General features: G+C 44.2%; 1 protein-coding gene across 1 annotated transcript in view; it reads left to right on the forward strand.

Annotated features, from left to right (window-relative positions):
• T265_03885 (hypothetical protein) overlaps positions 1–20469 on the forward strand; it is a gene marked incomplete at both ends in the record, with an annotated part of 37257 nt that extends 16788 nt beyond the window's left edge. Inside the window, 7 exons of the mRNA XM_009168477.1 lie at positions 852–955; positions 3841–3941; positions 4018–4303; positions 8024–8242; positions 12253–12458; positions 13331–13515; positions 20050–20469. Of these exons, the coding sequence (XP_009166741.1) occupies positions 852–955; positions 3841–3941; positions 4018–4303; positions 8024–8242; positions 12253–12458; positions 13331–13515; positions 20050–20078 (1130 nt within the window). The remainder of the gene's footprint in view (positions 1–851; positions 956–3840; positions 3942–4017; positions 4304–8023; positions 8243–12252; positions 12459–13330; positions 13516–20049) is intronic.
• Between the last annotated feature and the right edge of the window lie 531 nt (positions 20470–21000).

The raw sequence follows: 21000 nt of genomic DNA on the forward strand, positions 1-21000 counted from the left end.
CGCCGGCTCGGATTGTTTGACTTATGTACCACCAACACGAGCTGTTGGGTTGGTTGGATCATCATCATTATAGACAGCATGACAACAATGTTCGACGCCGATGCTTCACTGCCGTACGACTTCGTTGTTATGTTCCAGTATTTCCACTTCCGGTATATTCTTCATAGTCAGTGGTAATATTAGGTTTCCTAATGCCTGAGTGTACGCGTCTGGGTCCTATTAACCATCCGCTATTAATTTTCCCTCGTTTATGATTGGTACAGCATGTAGGAGTGCCTTTTTGCAATTTTTGCGGCTGTTTTTGTTTTCCACTTATTACAGCCTACTAACAGTGGTCAGTAGTCCGCATCTGATAGTCACCAAAGGACTCATTTCTTCAGGTATGCAACCTTCCAGCTCGTGAAGCATTTGACCTTACTGTGCAGCCAGATATCGGCTTTAGTACACCAAACCGAGCATTTTGGCGAGATTGATTATGATGGTGGAAAAATACTCATTTTTTGGAGCTCTGTAGAATAAATGCATGAGCGGAACTTCCCGTGAAATTGCACTATTAGTCGATGTCAATGGGACTGAGTTCCTCGGTGTTGGATTTCGGCTTTAAAGGTGGGACAGTTGTTAGTTGACCAGCGTATATACTACTGAATGTTGCCGGTTGGCATACGGATCCTGGTGTGCATCGATCAAACCTTGACGTAAACCAGCATGGTAGATTTCGACGCAGGTTTTTCCGATTCTTCAACAAGCGTAGTTCATCTTGAAATTGATGGTGCTTTATATATCTTGGATAACCGTGTTTGGGTGCATATCATTTTGCCAGTGGCCTTCCCATTTTCTCATTTTCATTGCAGGCTATTTGCTGCAGATCGATGCTGCAAAACGACCTGATATATTTCAGGTATCTGCCCTCGCCTTCTCTCTCACCGCCCGCCCCAATCCAGCCCAGAATCTCAACGTACGTGAATTTCCGCTTTGTTCTTATCTTACAAGGTGCTGCCCAGCTTATAGTTACTCAACTCTTAAGCTCTAGGCTGAAATTTTCCTACACGAGGCTTCAGGTTTCCTCAGTATTGCCTGGGATCGGTATGGTGTTTCCTTGTTGTCCTGTTTTTACGAAAGGAATACGGAATATGTAGAAATGCCCAACAGAATTCGAGACACAGATTGAGGCCAGGAATAGTAGACCCGGAATTCCACTTTTATCTTTTCTCATGATACTTAGGAAGCAAATGAAAACCAGGTTTGGTTTACCGCATCGCTGTATTCCCACGGGAGCGTTGATTTATTCAAATGCTTTCCCTCGTGGTGGATGTATTCCTTCTAAAAATACTCTTTAATAGATGCCATCTTTTGATGAATGCATTGGTGTACGGCACGTCGTTCATAGAACACTCTAGAGACTCATGTCTATTTGGGAATCTGGTAATGAACTAGGTTTTTTTGCTCCTGTGTTTTCTTTGTCTTGACTTCCGGATTCATTTCTTTCACTCGTATCATTCATGGGATGGCTTTTGGCGATTCTCAAATTCAAAATGATTGCCGAGGCGAATTTGGGGTGATCCGAGCTTTAGATCATATTCGTTCATTAGTATTCTTTAACGCTGTGCAATGATTTAAATCCCCAGAAGGACTTGGTTTGTTTTTCCGCTCTAGGGGTGCTGGACATAGTACAGGGTATCGTAACCCAATGCTTCCTTATGGGTAAGCACACGTATGACTCAGACTCTAACCTCTGTCTTGCAACGTAGCGATGCACTTATTACTGTATTCCTCGACAACATGGAGGCAATGCGACAGAATGGTGCATTGAGACGATTGTGCTAGTTCTGTAGACAATGGTTGAAATTGCACTTCATTACCAAAAAACTACTTCATGTATATTTTGTTGATGTAATACGCTACTCATTCATCTGAAATTCACTTGAGTTTCCTGTTAACAGCAGTTTTACTTGCAGATAAATATATTTAGCCAGTTACTTCGGGTATACTCCAGTGAGCCTTGATGTATGGGTTGTTCAGTCGCGCGATCTGACCGAACTGAATTGGAACCCCTGGATTGCAGATTAGGTTCTACGCTTGGTATATCTGATTGCTCCGGTGCCTATTGCCGAAAAAAGACATGCCGATAAGGAACACAATCTAGTGAGTGCGGAAAGCACAACAGCCTTGCGCTATATATTTCGGGGGGGGGGGACATTGTCTGACCTTGATCCAAGGCTATCTCACCCTGTATGACTTTGATTGAAGGCTGTTTGATCAGCTTTTAGTGGGGTTGGAGGATTTCATTAAGTTTCGGTTATTCTGCGATGATCTCCAGAAATTTGACCTTCCTGACAGTACTCCGCTGCTGGCCCTTATCTTACCCTGAGAAAAAACCACCTGCTCCAGGAGAGAGCCATTGAATCACTTACTACGAACCTCCTAGATGTCATTACACAGGAAAAAGCATTTGTTAGCTTTATTGGTATTAGGTTGTATATCCTTTCAGCACAATAATTTTTCTTCGAACGAAGTAGAAAGAGGGCAAATTTACTGACCGAAAGGTTCGTGGTTCTTACCCGACCTCTGGATCTCCATCTCCCATGTTTGTGCTTGGGCAATGTGGCAGTATCGAGCTTCCTTTGGTAGCTTGGCGCCGATAGGGTGTTACAGCCTAACGGTAATAAAGGAAAGCTGATTGGGCCTCGCCGCTTGCTAATCTTCCGTGCGTAGGCCGACAGCAAGAGAAATCCAAACGGAGGTAAAAACCTTACGCTAACTTTGTTCGTGAAACTAGCAAGATAGCAACGCGTTGTGAATAGTTTCAAAACTGTTTTCAGTAGAATTATCCTCGATTGCTTTGGTGATTATTGATTTCAGCTGGGTACTGTTTTTCCATATTCCCTGTTCGGAACAATTATCATTGAAACGAGAGTTTATTTGGCAGTACGTGCTGCCTAAGAAGTAAACAAAGCACAAGACTCCGAACGTTCTGTTTAGTTCTCAACGTCCATATATTAGTTCCCTCGTATGATGCTTTTCATAATTGCCATGCTTCCCTTTTCTCCACGTTTAATGAGCTGGCAGAGTGGTAATGTGGATATACCGGGGTTGTCTTGCACCCCTTCCTTCTGAGGTATTGTTTTCTCGGTTTGTTTGCTTCTTTGTTCTTTACGATTTAACTCCTGAGGCTTGTTGATGAATTGGGGCGAGGAGCCATCCTAATGGTTGCCTTTATTCGTCATGCTGCCACCTCCCGTTAACTGACCATGAATAAAACCATTATTCTGTCTCATTCTATTTACTTTTCCTCGATTTGCCTACACACTACCAAAGAATTTCACAGTTTCTCAGTAGAGCCATGTCAGATATTGAGATCCCAGGATTGCTTCTCATTCCGCTAAATTTGTATTTACAGAGCTGTTTCAGAAGTACCACACATTTGTTACCAACACGGCATTGGTCATCATGGCATTATTGTTATGCTATCTATCTTATGCACCGCCTGATTTATTTTCGAATTTATAGCCCTGATTCCCATCGTCGCTCCAGAATGAAAAAAAAAATATCTGTTTCTGGTTGCACAGTGGCTTGGTTGTGTGGGAACGATGATGTCCTGTAGTTGTTTTGCGCCCTGGGTAATCGTTTGAGGTGACGTTGACAAATAGCTATGTGATTGCAACATTAATAAACATTTATCTGTAGCATTTCAGTGGGTCAACAGATGGTATTAGAGATGATTTCTTTATTAACTGCAAAGTTTACGGGTAAGGATGGAGATATCCTTTTTGAGAGAAAGTTTTGTTGCGTCTTATTTCACCATGACGGTCACTATTTTGATCACACTTCATTACTCCTTAGAATTTGCCCGTCCCCCATTGGCAAGATCTCTCGTTGCCTCCGCGCGAATCTCAGTTGAAAGCCTTACGAACCCAGCCTCTAGTACATGAGCCCGCTAAACGGTGAGTAGTTTCCTTGCGAGCCACTTTTGTTTGTTTTTACCGGACCTCTAGCTCATCTGTTTTATGTCTTTCCCAGGTCTTCGGTCTTGTCAAGTGGGAGCCAACTCGCCACCCCCTTTTCTATCAACAGCATCACCCTCGCACCACGACAACGGCCAAGGGGTGTCCAGATGGGATCTGTAACAACTGAAAATTGTGTAACGCCTATAAAACCACCACCACCACCCTCCTCAACCGTTCGAACGCTTCCTCAACAGAACTTGGACAGTTTTGGTAGTTCCTCTGCTCAGCCCGACCCGTTTGTGGACGATTACCAAAAGCCACTCTGTCAAACGACGATTCTGGAGCATGAAGAACATGAGGTACTGGATTCCGTTACAAACTTTCCGCTCTCTGAGGGCTGGCTGTGATCATTTATTGTAGCATTTTTGACCACTTTGTTATCGGGCTGAAAGCAGCAACTGTAAACTCGGTTTTATTTTCAGATTATGGGGTCTTCGAAGACTTTGATGGAGGTTAGACGTGAGGAACAAACAAAATGATCACTGGTGTTTCCAGCTGAATTATTAACTCCATGGTTTAACTTAAAACCTTTGATATTTTGAATTTAAGGGATAGTTCCCATGACTTAGATCTTTCCTACTGTGTCGTCAACTCGCACGTGTAGGTCATCCCACCTGTGTCGCATAGCAACAGAATTTTGCCTCATTGTGGTTGCTTATGCTAACAAAGGATTTACTCAAGGTCACGTGCAACCCACTTTCACGGGATTTATTCAGCCTCTAACAGGCCCAGAACACACAGAATTCAGTTCATAGGCGGTGTTTTGGGCGCTGTTCAGAGTTTTGTGGTTCCCGTCACCGAGATAGCACGTCCCCACGGTAACAATTCTGTCCTGTAGATACATAATCTTAGTTTATCTGGGTCACTAAACATTGTGGGTTGTGATAGTTACACAAAAACGTAACCAGGGCAACCGATCAAATAGAAATTGCATCCCCATAACTGAGTTCAAACCAACTTAGTCGGCGTCTTTGACACCATGAGGACCCGATGGGAGGATGGCCGTTTGTTACCGTCTTCCAGAAATCCGGAAATAATGTCCAGTAAGCAGATGTGCATAATATCACATATGTACTGAGTTTTTGAATTAATTTTGTCAAGCGTTCGTTGGAGAGCATTTTACGATGTTGTTCAAGCTTATCACATGAAATGAAGTCAGCGTGTCTGTTCTCTGGTCCGACAGTCGTAAGTCAAGGTCACAGTGCCTACTTGGGATAGTACTGGGTGCTGAGAGTCGCAATGCTTTCACCATGTTAAGGTTAGGGCTTTATATTTTGCATAAAGACGACACAAACCTTACGACAGTGTTTTTCGCCCATTCATTACAGTTTAAGCTTAGCTGAGTTGAAACGTGCATGTTTAACCAATACGGCTTATTCGCGCATTATTCCACTAATTTCGACTATCGGCTTGGCCTGATTCACAGTAGGTCCCGATAGAAGTGCAAAATGAAGTTCCGTATCACAGTCGCACAGTCGGCTGTGACACTTGTATTAGTTTAGCATTCCGCACTTTCTCCACCGCATTGTGTTCGTGCACCATAACCGCCACCACCGCTTCCCCGGACATCAGTACTGGCGTGCATACTAAATCTCTACAGCAACTGCTTGAGCTGGACGAATTCCGCTGTATCAGCTGTAGAGATAGATCCGCATTTTTGATAGTATGAGCTTGGATAGATTTTTCAGTGTTACCCGCCCCACCACTGTAAGGTCTACGGCCTCCTTGCACCTTAGAGCGACGATATTGTATCGGTCTTACCGGCATTCGCTCTGGAGAGTCTTTATTCTACATATCCAAGCTATGAGATGTGTTTTTGTCGCCTGATTTTATTGTGAAATCAAGCAAATTGTTCCCATCACGCGGAATGTCTGTCGTCTCAATGTTTCATCAGGTAGCTATTTCAACATCGCAAAATTCGAAAAAATTTCATGAAGCTCTATCTTTACATGATTTTCACCTAACATTTGATTCGGTTGCACACGAACAAGTTCCACGTGCAGTTCAATCGCAGAATCTCCAGCATTCAATTCCGTAGGATGTTAAACCGACCGGATGTCATCATTTTTTCGTCCGATTTCAAAGACCGCTCGTGAAATTACTCCTCTAACTAGGTTTGGCATTTGAACGAGAAAAATATTCAAGTCCATCGTAATTTACTCCCGAAATTTCTAATCACACTGAAGGTGACGCAGGCTTCTGAAATTGTCTTTGTTTTTCAAAGGCAATTTTCCCTCAAAATCATCCTATAATTTCCAAAAAATCGTTACTCAGTTCTAAGTTCAATTTCTGCGGATCGGACGCAAAATAGGCTAAGAATGTTTCAGTACTGCCAAACTAAGGGTGTTATTTTACGCTCACCATGTCCAATCCTCTGCTGATACTGTGAGGAGATACGGTAAATTCAATCGTGATAGCGTCTCGTATGTCAGACCATTGTGTGCTGAAAAAGCACTATAGCCCCTCCAACCTCATTTGAAATCAGTAGCAATGTGCATTTCACGAATTTCTGGTGAGATTCGAATGCGGGACCTTTCGCTTAGTGGTTGGGTGTTATACTATTCGGCCATAAGCGGATGAAATAGCGATTGAAGTTACCCAATCCCATCATGCTACCAAAAACTGTAAGCTGCTCGGAGACCACCTGAGGTGAATCGCATGATTGAAATTCTATATTCTGTCCAGCTGCGTGCTCATCACACTGTCGCCCGTGGTCAAACGGTGTAGGCCCCCGCTACTAATCAGGAGGTCACAGGTTCTCATTCCTCTAGAGGTTCGTCATATGCTGACTGTCAGTAGTTCCCAACAAGAATGAAGCCACTGTACTCTGCTTTTCGGCTTTTTGGTATAGATTGACTTCACTTGTGGGACGAAATATCGAATAAAGACCAGTTCATTTTATTGTTTCTTCGGAAAAGCATATCAGTTTTACTTTGGAGCTCGTAGAATCGGGACCTGAACCGTTGAGCTACGGGCAACCCAGACACTAGAACCAATGCGTTCAAGTAGAGCTTGAAACCGGGGGTGATGGAGCTCCTAGCTTCAGTTGACTTTCACTACAAGACGCGACGGGTTTCACAACTCAAGAGATTGAAAAGTATTATCAGAGAACACCTTTTGGTGTTGTATCATACTTATAAATCCGAGCTTCGATGGGTTACGATTTTTAAACTGACATACAGCCTGTCCTACCACACCAAAAGTGTTTCGTCGTCCAGCTGTTATGCATCGAAGTTGACGCTACTGAACTTTGCAGCGTGAAAAGGTTGTACTTACTTGAAGATGCTTTTTTCGGCTATGGTTTCGTACATCCTTGATTCCAAATAGGCTACTGTAGCTCACCAGGCTCATCTATGTGTATAAAGTGGCTGTGCGTGTAAAATCACTCTACCTTGTTTTGCTCAATCAGTTCCGCATTGTTTGACCCGAGAAGGAAATGTTTTCTGCCTTAATCCCCAGTGACGGCCGGCAGGATCCTGTTCGCGGGCGGCTGTTTGGAAGACCTACGTTATGGTATGACTAATGCGAGCTGTTCATAACCTGTCCTTTCTCTATTCTTTATACGAGCGATGCAAGAGGTGGAAGACCATTTGGAAATTACCAAACCTAACCTGGTTATCTAATTTTGCAGTCAACATCCACAAACTGTTTCAGGTACTGTTGGTTGGTCATTCACCACGCGTTGGTTGTATAAACTCGCAGCATTCGAAACTCGACTTTTGGGCCGCTGTTTATCGTCATGAGTGACTTATTTCAAATCTGTCTAGTAAAATTTTTCCGAAGCCGGTCAGCGGACTTGTCTTTTAAGCAAAAACTGTGACAAGACGCTGGGTTTCACCCATCATACACATTAGTCCTGACTATTCAGTTACAATTGTCGACTCATTGTTCCTGAGGTGTCGTGTTCTTTTTTAAGGCATGAACCTATAGGCACCTGATCTACCTTTAAACCTCTGAGTTTTTAATCCTATAATTAAACGGATACCCTGTCTATCGATTGCTTCTCTACCTCGTGAAAGCCCTGGGAAGCTGATTTTTCCAACGATCTGTTTCCAACCCGAAACTCATCCACGGTGCAACCTACGAACCTGGTTCCTCCCAACCTTGATACTCATCGTGGTCACCATCGCACATGGAGTGTGGATGTTAGTTGCGTATCTCGATTCACCGAAGGGTCTCAATTAATGGTGAAGTCATCGACTGAAACGGCCGAAGTTCAATCAGGTTTTGCAAGTCCGGTAAGGATAACAGATATTTTTCTTGTAGTTTGCTGTTTTTGCTATTTTTTCGGACGAATGAGAACGAGTCTTTGAAGGTAGCTTGCCGTCTTTTGAAATCGCTTGTCGTTCCTAAAAACAACTGACTACACGAAGTAAAGTCCGAACGGCATCTTCTGTCGAGCTCATCTACTTGTGCATGATTAAAACGGGACGTCGTATTTGTGTCACCTCCCAATGAGAGTTAGCGTTTTTCTACTAATGGGTTGTATTTTTTTTTTACATATTCAGTCTTTCCCGCGCAACCCTCAAACGAGAAGATGATTGTGACTCCGATTTTTCACTGTTGAACTTCTTACAGTGAAAATAACTCGTGCAAAGGAACAATGAACTGAAAGCCAGTTTTTGCAAATCTCGCTTACTTCTCCGTCTTCACAAGCCATCCGTGCATGACCCACAATGTCTGAGTAGACGGCAACAACTCTATGGTTTAATAGATTATATAGACATAGACTGCCACTCAGCAACGAACACTGGTTAAAGCAGACATGTGTTTGACTTTATTTCATTGCTCGGAAGTGGGCTTTGCTCAGAGCTGAACCCCCGCTGTTGATACTCCCCCTTAGAACAACCCCAGTTTAAGCATGATATTCATCGATTCCGAGACACTTCAGTTTTCAGTGAATAGCTGTGGTTTCCAACGTTTCATTAAGTTAGCCAAATAATCGATACCTAGCCGGTAGACAGAATTAAACCATCAACTGCAGGGCTATTTTGTTAGTGGCACGTAGTAAAATTTGACGGCAACAGCAGTCAGAATATTTCTGAAGCCTCGTATGTTATACATTCTTACAAATCTCAACGACTGTGGTTGTGAAACAATTAGCAGGAAAGAGATATTGAGCCTAATTGACTCTCACTACATTAATCAACGGCATACAAGGCATGCAGATATACTAAAATTCATTACTACTAGGGAGGCGGAATGGCTCAGTGGTTACAACTCGAATTTATTGACCAGAACGTCCGTGTTTCAAACCCCACCTCTGCCTCTCGACTTCCTCTGTCTAGGATTGGGCAACCTGGAAATATCCCAGCCCTCGTGCCTCTCTGTCACCTAGCATCTAGGCACCGAAAGGGTGCTACAGCTGAACGATTTTCTTTATTTATCTTTTAATACTACTAGGGCCATGTCCTCCTTAAGGAGGAGCCTCTGAATCATCTGTTTAAAGGCTTTGCCTCACTTCCGTATACTGATGTTGATCAATGTCGTCAGTGACATCCCCTAAACGCGTCAGACATTCAGACACTGAAATTGATAGAAATTTGGGGGAATTAACTGAACCATGCAATGCGAAGCCTTAGTGAACGTATTACGAACGAAGTTGAGGAAAACTGGATTTACGTAGTCCAGGTTGTTACTAGCCTTTTTAGCTTCAGCTGTCTGGTGTTTGATGAAAGACCAGCTTCCTCTGCATCTTGGGACCACTGGATACCGCATACAAAACTGAAGCATTTGAGCTGGTTCTGTCATTCGGCTGAGCTTGAAATGCTCGCATTCCCGATTGACATCATCATCATATTCATCATCGACAGCATGACATCACTGATGCTTCACTGTAACACCGGAAAAAGTGATGAAATCGTCATAATCTTTCTTGACCAGTTGGAGGCATTGGTAACGGATTTTGAAGAGCGGCGTTTGATCGCTGAATATGTGGGACAATGTTCTGATCCTTTCATCTAAGCCTGAGGTCGAGGGGCAAATCCGGGGAGGATGAAATTGGTACACTGTTCGTGCTCCGGTGTGCTAGTTTATGCAGCAATATTCCGACTTTTCATCCGTCATCGAACTAAGAAGAAGCAGTTTTGAACACGTCTTCGTACCGCTTGAACCAGGAGCCAAAAGTGTGACTAGAAAGCAGGTTGAACTTGAACTCCGTGATCGGGACTGCAGCTACTCCATCTGGAGAAACGAAACTCACTGGTAATGGCTTTTGATGTCTTGAGATGCAATTTCCGAATCGTTGGTTCAATGAGCCTCAGCCGCGCCTCTTCAAGCTGAAATTATTGCTGCTGCAATTATTCCCGGGCTCAATTAAATTCAATGGATATTGTGGTTTCCGTTAGCCAGTTGTAATAAGGGTGTTTTCTCAGCTTAGTTCTCAGTCTGAACCTTTCAGCTAGGGTAACTCCGTGATCGGGACTGCAGCTACTCCATCTGGAGAAACGAAACTCACTGGTAATGGCTTTTGATGTCTTGAGATGCAATTTCCGAATCGTTGGTTCAATGAGCCTCAGCCGCGCCTCTTCAAGCTGAAATTATTGCTGCTGCAATTATTCCCGGGCTCAATTAAATTCAATGGATATTGTGGTTTCCGTTAGCCAGTTGTAATAAGGGTGTTTTCTCAGCTTAGTTCTCAGTCTGAACCTTTCAAGCTAGGGTACCCGTCAAAAGAACTACCAAAAGTGTGCAACTTATATTGAAGTCCAAAACCAGATCAAAAACATGTGTACAGCACCTCGTATATGAAGGATACACGGGACAACGTTCTTGAAATTCTCACGCTTTCTGGATGCGTCATTGGAAGACGGCACTCGGCGTATTCTGGACCATGATTGGCTGCTGTGTCCGGACTTTCGGCCAATCAGAGCTCGCTTTGATCTGTTTCCTTGAGCGGCCGGACATTTTGGCCATTCGAATGCGGACCAGACTTCTTGCCCGTAGCGGCACCTAACTGCGAGCAATGAAGGTGCGAAATGGCACCTAAGTTAAGGCGCACCTAATAGGGAAGCACTACAGACCTTGGAAACATGTGGAAGCAAAATTGTGTGTCTGCAGTTACTATTAGAAACTGCAAGAATGCATGATTTCCATATATTTTTATGGTTGGTGTAAACACAACAACACCCATGATCGTTTTATTCTTCCGCGGCCGTTTGCGATACCATCTCGATGATTCCGATTAAATAGTCTTATCAGCCATATTTATACTCAAAGTAAGTCGATGACTCGTTGGATTACTTTCGTACCCGCTTAATGGCGTCCATTCTGCTCGCTTAGGTACCCGACATTATCGCAACTATATCTGGTGTGTTCGTTTCATCCTTGATAATTATCTCTACAGTTTTTTTACTGTAGAACAACTCCTGTTCTCTTCTGTTTCGGTTACCCTCCAAATTGCCCCCTTCCTAAGTACTGAATGCCATTAGCGTTCGCACTGTTCTTTCTGCTTGCTGGGAATACAGTTTTTTGTAAGTAAGGGCGTTTCCTTGTAGTATTTTGAATGAACCGGTTCTTAGCATATGCGTTCTTTTGGGCAGTGTATACTCTAAGTTGTAAGACAGGTCTTCCGTTTTTCACCAGTACACTCGCGCGTTATATTTATACGTTTGGTTTCTCATCCTCTAGGTGCCGAAAGACCATTATGAAATTCCAACTTACTACTTTTAACGTCGACGGTTGCACACACTGTCCAAATTGCTTGTTGTAATGATATGATCCTCTAGCCCTCGGGAGAACATTGAGTCGTATAGTTCAAGTGAGCTGATGTAAGTAAATTTTCTATAGATACTTGGGATCGATAAAGTAGCCCAGTAGGATTGGGACTGCGTATTCTTCCCGATGTGTAAGACATCTTAAGATCGCCCTCTGCACTGTGGATCAGATCTTTGGAACTTCCGAATTTTCCAGGACCCTCCCTGATTTGATAGGTATTTCCAACAATCCCCTTATGTTTGAACCTGTCGACCAGTAGCTGATCTGATCACCCACCATATACAAACATGGGCATGTGGTGAAATTAGCCTGGTTGTCTGCAAACAGAGACTAGATGCAGTGCCCAGCTGCCGCCTCTCAGGATAACCAAAACTCGCTGGATATAACATAAAATCAATCTTGGTGGAAATCGGGATCATACCATAACAGAATATGACTTTACGAGCTTCCCTGAGTGACTGTGGTGAGTTCCCTGACTATTTTCCCTAATGGGCATCGCTCATCTTTAGGCATTTCTCCCTATTATTTTCAGCCCCACTGTCGACCTAGTAAAGCTGACGCATCAGATGGTAGCTGGATGCCACTCAACAACCAACTTCGGCAGGTGCAGAGTCTAATGTCACTACCAACCTCGAGCTCATCTACTACCCACTTTCAGTATCCTTTCAACCGTCACAAGGCATATTGCCCTCCTCTTCGACCATCCAACTCGACTTTCCCGGAAAATCCATACGACAGGTACGATTCACCTCTTTGTTTTACATCTACTGAAGAACCATTTATATGATGGTTTTTAGACTAGCCTTTAATGTGTGGCTAATTAACACACCTTGGAATGGACTACTGTTTGACTTCGATTCGTTGCACAGTGTTCACATGTGCACTACTTTGTGTGTTGAACAGTAACTACCTTGTACTGGAATAAGTTGATGATTCTCCGGCATTATTGCTTGCTCGATCAAAGAACCGGTGCAGACTTACCGCACTTGGGAACAATTCAAATTTGGGTTGTTCAGAGGAGTTCCTACCACACCTTTTGAATGCAGGTCACAACTCATGCTTGTGTGCTCTGTTCGGCGCCTGTGTAGCCTTAATAAATATGATTTTGAGTAACTCAATCATTTTCACTATCCTCACCCATAAATTGCACTTTTGATGAACTGTCTTCGGAGAGCATCACGTTTTGAGCAACCCGGATCTGGCCCTCCCTCTTCTGATGAGCCTCACGCTCCTGTTTCGAAATGTTGTGCGCATGTTTCGTTAATCAAGCTACAGACGCTTTGTGTACACGGTGAATCGCTCAAAGTTAGATTGGTCTGTTCCGATCGATACTCTTTTTTGTTGACTTTCTGCCCTTTAGACAACTTGGTTGCTCAAGCAATCCGTTGTCATCACAAAGCGGCGAATGTCAAGCCTAGTTCGTCTATCCCAATAGGATATCTTACCTATCCTTCCTAATCACTCATTTCTCCTGCCCGATTTGTATCGTCATTGTATCCAGTTTCTAAGGCGTCGTTTGTGCGCTATGAAGGACTCTCCAGACTGCATATTTGATATATCCTTTGTGATATTGATTCCCCTCCTGATTCCGTTTCGCTCTCTTTTCCTAGCGCGTGTCGTAAAACTCCTGTCACATGGTCGCATGGTGCCTCCGACGACACACGACCTCTTGGATCTGCATTTTACGCCTCCAATCCAAAGGTGGATGAAGATGAACTTTTCGGTGCCGCATTTGACGCCATTCGGAAAAAACCCAAGCAACAGTCAGCTGTGATGCCCGTCCACTCAACTGAAGGTACGACAGGGTCCATAGTTTGTTGATTCAGGCATTCTGTGCCTGTAGTCCAGTTCAATTATCGAAACATACTGAATCATGGACTTTGTCACAATGATGATGTTGTGGATGATGATGATGATGATGATGATGATGATGATGATGATGATGATGATGATGATGATGATGATGATGATGATGATGATGAGATGATGATGATGATGATGATGAATATATGGGATTTCATCATGTGGCTTTGTTCAGCGCCAGATTTTCTCATGACCTTAATTCTAAAATTGATGTTTCTCGAATTCATCTGAAGTCTGTCCCTATATCGTATTTTCGCCCTTTCTTGGCTTTGCAAATTATTCTTGCGCAACTCATTTAGCCATTGTTTTGGAGTGTGACCAGTTACCATGTTACGAGAGCGGGCGGCCATATCGTACCCCACTGAATGTGTTAAACTCAAGCAGGAACCTACTGTATCGCGGGGGGTCGCACACGGTCTGTTAGGCAGAATTTCACACGAATCATGCTTTACCGCTCGCAGTCAGGTGAGATTTTGGAAAGGTTCCTGATGGCATATCGAGCAACGCCAAACCCCAACTCGCCTGATGGAGTGTCACCAGCAGATGCACTGCTCTGAAGGAAGTTTCAGACACCGCATGACACCATCCGACAGGCTAGTCACCGCAACACCAGAATGGAGGAGCAGTTCAACCGGCATCGTGGAGCAACTGCACGCTCTTTCAGCGAGGGCCGGACGGTGTTTGTTCGTGGCTACAGCGGCAGACACCATACGTGGATTCCAGCACTTATCCTTCGCCGGTGCGGCAAAGCGCTCAAGTTGGCCCAGCTAGGCGTATACGGCACACAAACCGAATCCGGCCGACGGATGCGCATATCCTGCCCACAGGACCGTCTAGAGATACTTCTGAACACCATCGCGGAAAATCCATCAGCTGTTTCGTCGGAGGCCTAGTCTAAGCACGGTTTACGACCGCGGCGGTGCACAAACAGGATCCGCAAACCAGTGAGGCCACTGCAAGTGAACCCTCGGTTTCAAAGCTACGTCAACAGACTTGAAGAACAGATGTCAGGCGGAATTCCAAACGGATCCCGTTTTACCGCTCGCAGTGAGGTGCTGCTACGGCCGGGCTGCCTATTCGGCGGAAGATTGGCCAAAATTTCAGGACACTTGCCGGTTCGGCATCAATCCGAGTTTGATTGGTTGAAAGACTGGACCCAATAGCCGGCTATGACCCTGTATTGGCCGAGTGCCAGTGACAATGGTGCGTCCCGAGGGAGTCAGAATTTCCAGAAATTTGTCGCCGCTCACACTATGTATGAAGGGCTGTACAAGTGTTCTTGACTTCGTCTTGGGCGTTAATATACGTTGTTCACATTTGGTGGTTGTTTTGACGTGAACACCGCCTTGGGGGCTCAAGCCGAGAACTAAGCTAAGGAAAATACTGTTAATACACGGTCCGCTCACAAGGGATAAAAAAATCAGAAGAGGAACCTCTGGTTGTTAAATTTCTGACGATCCATATAGTCAAAATCAGCGTTCAGACGATGAAGACCGATCAACGTCAGACGTTTGGAAGAATAATGCTGTTCGGCCACCTGTTTCAGGGTAAAGCTATGGTCGATGCATCCTCGGCCAGGGCAAAACCTAAGCTAAGTCACATCTGAAAGTGGTCGACGTTGATAAACGTAACTGCTCTGGTTCGACATGCATCATCCTGAGGGTAAAGTAAGCTTATAACTGAGCCCGCACAGTGGCGTAGTCGGAGTTGGATACCCAAAAGGGAACTGAAATCCTTAATTAGCGCTCTTTATCGGTAACTGACAGCCACATTATCCAACTGAGTTCATGACTGATTTGCGTTTGGTGACTACCAAGTAACTCGGTCTGAGCACTTGTGCTGAAAGGCCGTATTGGCCAGAAGTAGACGATTTTGATCGTACATCTAAAGAAGTCTCCATTATTCGTGCACCGAGCACGATTCCTAATCTGCCGCTTAGCTGAGCACGGTCCGGGCTTAGTCGTCGAATTTAGGCATTGATATCACTCATCCGGATGACTACATGCGTTCCTATCGATGACCAAAACGGGGCTCGACTTTTCCAGTCAGTCTGTTGGGACGTACGCCGATGCGACGAGTAAACAATGTTTATCACGTCAAACTGCATCGATGTTTATCGAACTAGATAACCGTACAGTGCAAAGCCGACTGTTTGCTGGGGTCTGGTCGAATGCAGTACTTTCAGCTCTGAGGCTGAGTGCAACTCACATCCTAGGTGCAATGAACCATTGTATCACCATCATAAGCTACCATAAGAGCAAAATGTGCGGTGTTTGGGCTCATTCTAAGTGCTTTGAGGTGCGTGATCTAACTGGAGTCTTGTATGGCTATACCGGGAACCCACGATTCATTCTGACCCATTTGATTGCAGAGGACTAGCCTATCCCAAGAGCGCAACCAACAGAGCATGGACGTCTTACTTGATGCTACTGTGAAAAGCGGATGCGTTCGGAGCCACATCGAGCTCTTGGTAGATTTTAAATGTATTTCGGCCGTATTGGATTATTCACCGATTACTGCCAATCGTTGGGCGGTCGAACTGTTTTCGCGACCGACCTTTTCTAACTCGTCTGTCATTTGGTGCGAAATCATTATCGTTGCTTCCACAAATGTAGATGGGCTTATCACCTAGGGAAAGCACCTTGTCGCCTTCACACTTCCATCGTAGAGGACACAGGCGGTCTTTATTTTGCCTTGTATTACGGTCATTCTTACTAAGATGGCTCTGCGCTTCATCCGACTACTCCTCTTCGGCCTGATATGGTTGCACCGTATGCAATGAAAGACCAGCCGTCATAGTCCAGTGGGCTCAAAACAGCACTCAAGCCACACCACCATGTCATGGCGGAAGCTTTTGTTTGGGCGAGATACATGAGGCAATCGACAAAATCAGGTTCTTCACCTGGAAGTTGAAAAGGGTGAAAAGTGATTGAACGTCATAGTGAAGAATGGAAGGAAAAGAGTCGGGCGCGGGGTCAGTTCAAATGGGCTCGTGTCCTCAGGGATGACATTGAAACCCAAGTTTCAAACAAGTTTCTTGCAACAAATTCAGGTAAACACATCTGAGCTTAGCATATGGTAAGGCACCGTCAACGGGAATGATCGGGAATCCCTCGCGTGTCATACAAAATAGCAGCCCAACAATCTTCACTTGGGAGACTATAAAGTGGCAGCACGAGACCAACTGCATACCATGTTCTGTTGAGTTTTCGTTTGCGTCTAAGGAGAATCACTTAGACGCGAAGATCTAACAGCACCCGACTTGGCTGGATACGCTTTCCTTTTGTGTTTCCATGTCATAACTGTTTCTCTGCGAACCTTTGGACAGCAATGCATTCTCTGGAAGACGATGGTGGTTGGGCCTACATGGTACATGTCTGAACCACGGTTGCCTGATAAGCGTCAGCTGTCACCGTAATAATTGTTTCCATGCTACAAAGCCACTTTGCGCGGTTGCTTTGTGTACATGGCTATTTATTTGACGGAATTTATTTCGGATCCTGTTTATGGAAATAGCTTGTAAAACTCATTCAGGCTTCAGTATTTCACTAATATACGTCATTTGTCACGACGTGATCGGGGCTTACGTAGCTGTACTAACCCATCACCAAAATCCAGTTCCTCACTCTTTTCGTCCGAACTCGCGCATAACATTTGTGTCTCCCATGTTATCACAAATGGTTTCATTCGTACCGGATCGCTTGTTCGATTTTCGTTATAGAATTCTGTCTATTTTGCTTTACTCTGATCTGAAAAGGAACACCTCCCAATATTACCCTACTTTAGGATACATCTGCAATCTTCACAAAAGCACTGTTGTCCAGAAGCACACAACTTTATCTTTCCTGTCGTTCGTCGAATTTACTAGAGCAAATCAAGGGCCATATGTGACTGAAGCACATAAAAGTTGCTGGTGACCTAATACTGTCCCGGCTATTTTGTCTGCACCCAGAGCTTAGAAACGGACTCAACGGATTCCTAGTCATAAGGAACGATACCAGTGACTTGAGTGACTCTCTGCTCTGAACGACATTAGACTGTCGGTTTGCACCATAAATGGATTTCGGTATTAAAATCCTCGTTTGTCTGTTTAGGCACGATTACTGTGTATGCTGTTCAGAGTCCATTGTGGTATTAATTTATCTTAATTATATTTACCTCGTGAACTGACTTCTCTCAGGAACGGACACCTTATTGGACACACACCATATTGGACACCACATCCTAAAGGATGTTAAAGTCCGGTACTATTGTAACGTAAGAAGTAGGACATTTGGTACTCTTTTTTGGACCGATTTTATGATGTACAGATTTCCCTGCCAACCTATGAGCATTACTCAGGTATGAGGGACGTTTGTGCTATTTTCCCTGTGATTGTTTCATATTCGTTCTCCTTGTTCACTACCCCACTTGGTAACTTGATTTCAAACCCTTGGATCTATCGTTCGATCCAGACAATGTTGTTATTTTCTCAATGCGCGGTGGAATAGGATTTACCGAATTCATTTAGATTCTATCAGCTAGTTCGGGCGAAGCACGGACGGCTACCTAGGTTCCTTTCGCTCTTGAGTCATTCACACTTGACAGGAGTATGCAAGGGAACAGCGTCTGTGAATAGGTTTATTGCTTCCTTCTGAAACGGCAGACTCTTGTCGAGCGACCGGAAATCGTCCTGCGAGTGTTCGCTCGTCAGTTACTTTGGGACACAACGACTTCAGTTCCAGTTCACTGCGCGGTTATATAGTGCCTTTTTATTTTGAAACTCGCTTGCACACGCGCACACAGTTTGCATGTCAATTTTTCGGGTAGTGCGCGTTGAATCTGTTGACTCCCTCAGTCTTTGCGACTGTAATTCACCAAAAAACTCGACTATGTGTGATCATTCAAGTGGGGATTACTATCGTTTCCTGATCCCTGTGTTGAATGTGGCAAACACGAAGCATTCAGGCTTGGGTGTTATAGGCTAATTATGGGGAAGTGGTTTCGTTCTCCTTCTCCCGTTTATCCACCCTTTGTTTGGCTGTAAGCTCATTGTAAACCTAACATTGTTGCTTCCTGCTCGAAGTAAATCTACGTACTCTACCTGAGTTTATTTTTGTCACACTCAACCACTGGTCTCGACATTTCCTGTTTGCTTTGTTAGTGGCAAGGAGGTTTTGAGGTTCCAGTTGTGTATTTTTGGCACTGCACTACCAAGTTAGGCAAAGCCCGGTGTACCATTGTTTTATCGTTTTTGGAAATCGGCAGCAGTCCGAATTCCACAGCACTCCGGCTAGGACATGATTCAAGCACTGTTGGCTGATCAGCAGTGTGTTATACTTACACCTGAATAGAAAAGCTCCCGTCAACCACACAGGTTCAGTTCATGCCACCTGACTTTGTTCATTTTATTTATGGTTTTTGAATTTTATTCAGATTCGAACACTACTTTCGTTCTGGTAGTCCCATCAACCTCAAAAACATGTAAGCATACAGTTTATATCAGATTAGAAGATTGGTTTAATCACGTGGACTGCGTCTGTTTAGTGAACTCACAACAGGACAAACGACCCTAGTTGTTGGTTAGTTCTCATGGATCTTCTTCTGAAACCGCTAATTGACGCCTGATAGGACGTAAACGTGTATTGGAGCACGGTTCCTACAGGAACATATGCCTGCTACAGCTTCAGGCCCGTGTTATTCATTCACTGAGCCTCATCCTACTATCCAGGTTTTCTAGATCGCAAATGAAATTAGGTGTTTTGATGAATATGCGACATATGAATTCTGTTGGACATTGAAGTCTCACTTTCGTTTTCCGCTTGCCACCTTCAGAAACTCCTGTGCTTTCATTCTGTTTTTGAGGTTCTTTGTGCTTTCACCGTAGAGTACCGAGCATTTTTCAGCCTCTATAAAAGTCTTAAGTTGACACTACAGGAATCTCAAGAGAGATCTTATGGTGATTGAGTAACGAAGCCAAGATATCCTGAGGTTAGATGTATTTTGAGACATTTTAACATTAGAAAAAGTGTGGACACCGTTGTCGTACCTAGAGATGCAGATTCCGTTTTCGTGCACCCATCACATTCCCCCCTTATACTGTCGTTTTGGACAGGACTCATGGTTCAGTTTCGGAGCGCTTATTTCGAATCCGATCCGTAACCAGCAATTTTGATTACTCGTTCAGTTGTTTGTTTCCTGAAGGTGAATGTCTCCAGAGTTTCGATCGTGTGCGCACGTCTAACACGACTTCACACCGGATTATCACAGGCATCTTGTTATTAGATTGGAGATCCATGAGGATCGACAGTCTGGTAATTTTAATGAATCCACAGATTCGTTCGCTGTCCGAACAAAACTATTGCATTCACAGTCTTGTGATGAATTGCATGTTGCCTGTTTTACGTTTTGATGTGTGTTTATCTTTTCTCCATGGCCTTTTTCACCCTCAGTGCTACCATAACCTAGCTGTACGCTTTCATTTTAGACCGCAAACCTGTCGACCAAACTTGTTAACTGCCGTCTGCTTGCTTCTGCGTCTACCTTGATTGGAACCAATCGAACTTTCAGTCAACGACCAGCTTATTTAGGCCTTATGCCCGCCTCTGTTCAATGCTATTTTTCTCTCCACTTGCTTTCCATGCTTCATGCTCCTGTTGCATTCTTTGTCTTCTTTAATCTTCGTTCCCTTCCACAGTTATCCAATCAGATCTCTCGCATTTCTGTGACAGTCTTTTCATGTCGTCCATTCCTCCTTTTCGCGCATACTCAGCCAGATTTATTATTTCTCTCTCTATGGCTATTCAATGACCAGTGATCTTCATGGCCACACATTCGCTGACCTGTTTCCAGCGTTTGCGTTTGATCGTTCTGTCTTTTTCAAGCAACACGATGGATACAATTTTTTCTATTTGATCTCAAATTTGCGTTGTCTGTAGAACGGCCTTTCAAAACCTTTTAGGTTTTCACCGCGCCGTGTGCCACCTGGTGTCTCTTCCAAACCGTCAGCACTTTATTTCCTTGAGTACGGAGCTTCCCATGGGGCGTTCCTTATTCAAACCTCTCGTGTTGCCGTCTTTGGGGAACAAATTGGATCACACAGTATACAACCCCATCAACACGACCTCTCTAGGACCGGGATCATCAGTATCACCAAGGGCAATCACCTGTGTACAGGTTGTACAGTGTTCCTAGGTCGAAAACACTCTATCACTTTTGCCCATTGCATTATTTCGGATAGATGACGAATGACGCATGTTCTGGTATTTGCGCTATAAAGCTGTGAAACGGGAAGCATATGCGGGAGCGCCTTAGCAACAGTTTTGGGCGGTTAGTCAACCGCAGTTAAAACACAGTTTCACGTGATCAGAACCATCGTCATGGCTTCGTTCACCCCGTGAATGATAAATTGGAGAGGGTTTTGGTTTGAACGTGACAG

This window comes from Opisthorchis viverrini, assembly GCF_000715545.1.
Source record: "Opisthorchis viverrini unplaced genomic scaffold opera_v5_59, whole genome shotgun sequence".
Lineage (NCBI taxonomy): Eukaryota > Metazoa > Platyhelminthes > Trematoda > Opisthorchiida > Opisthorchiidae > Opisthorchis > Opisthorchis viverrini.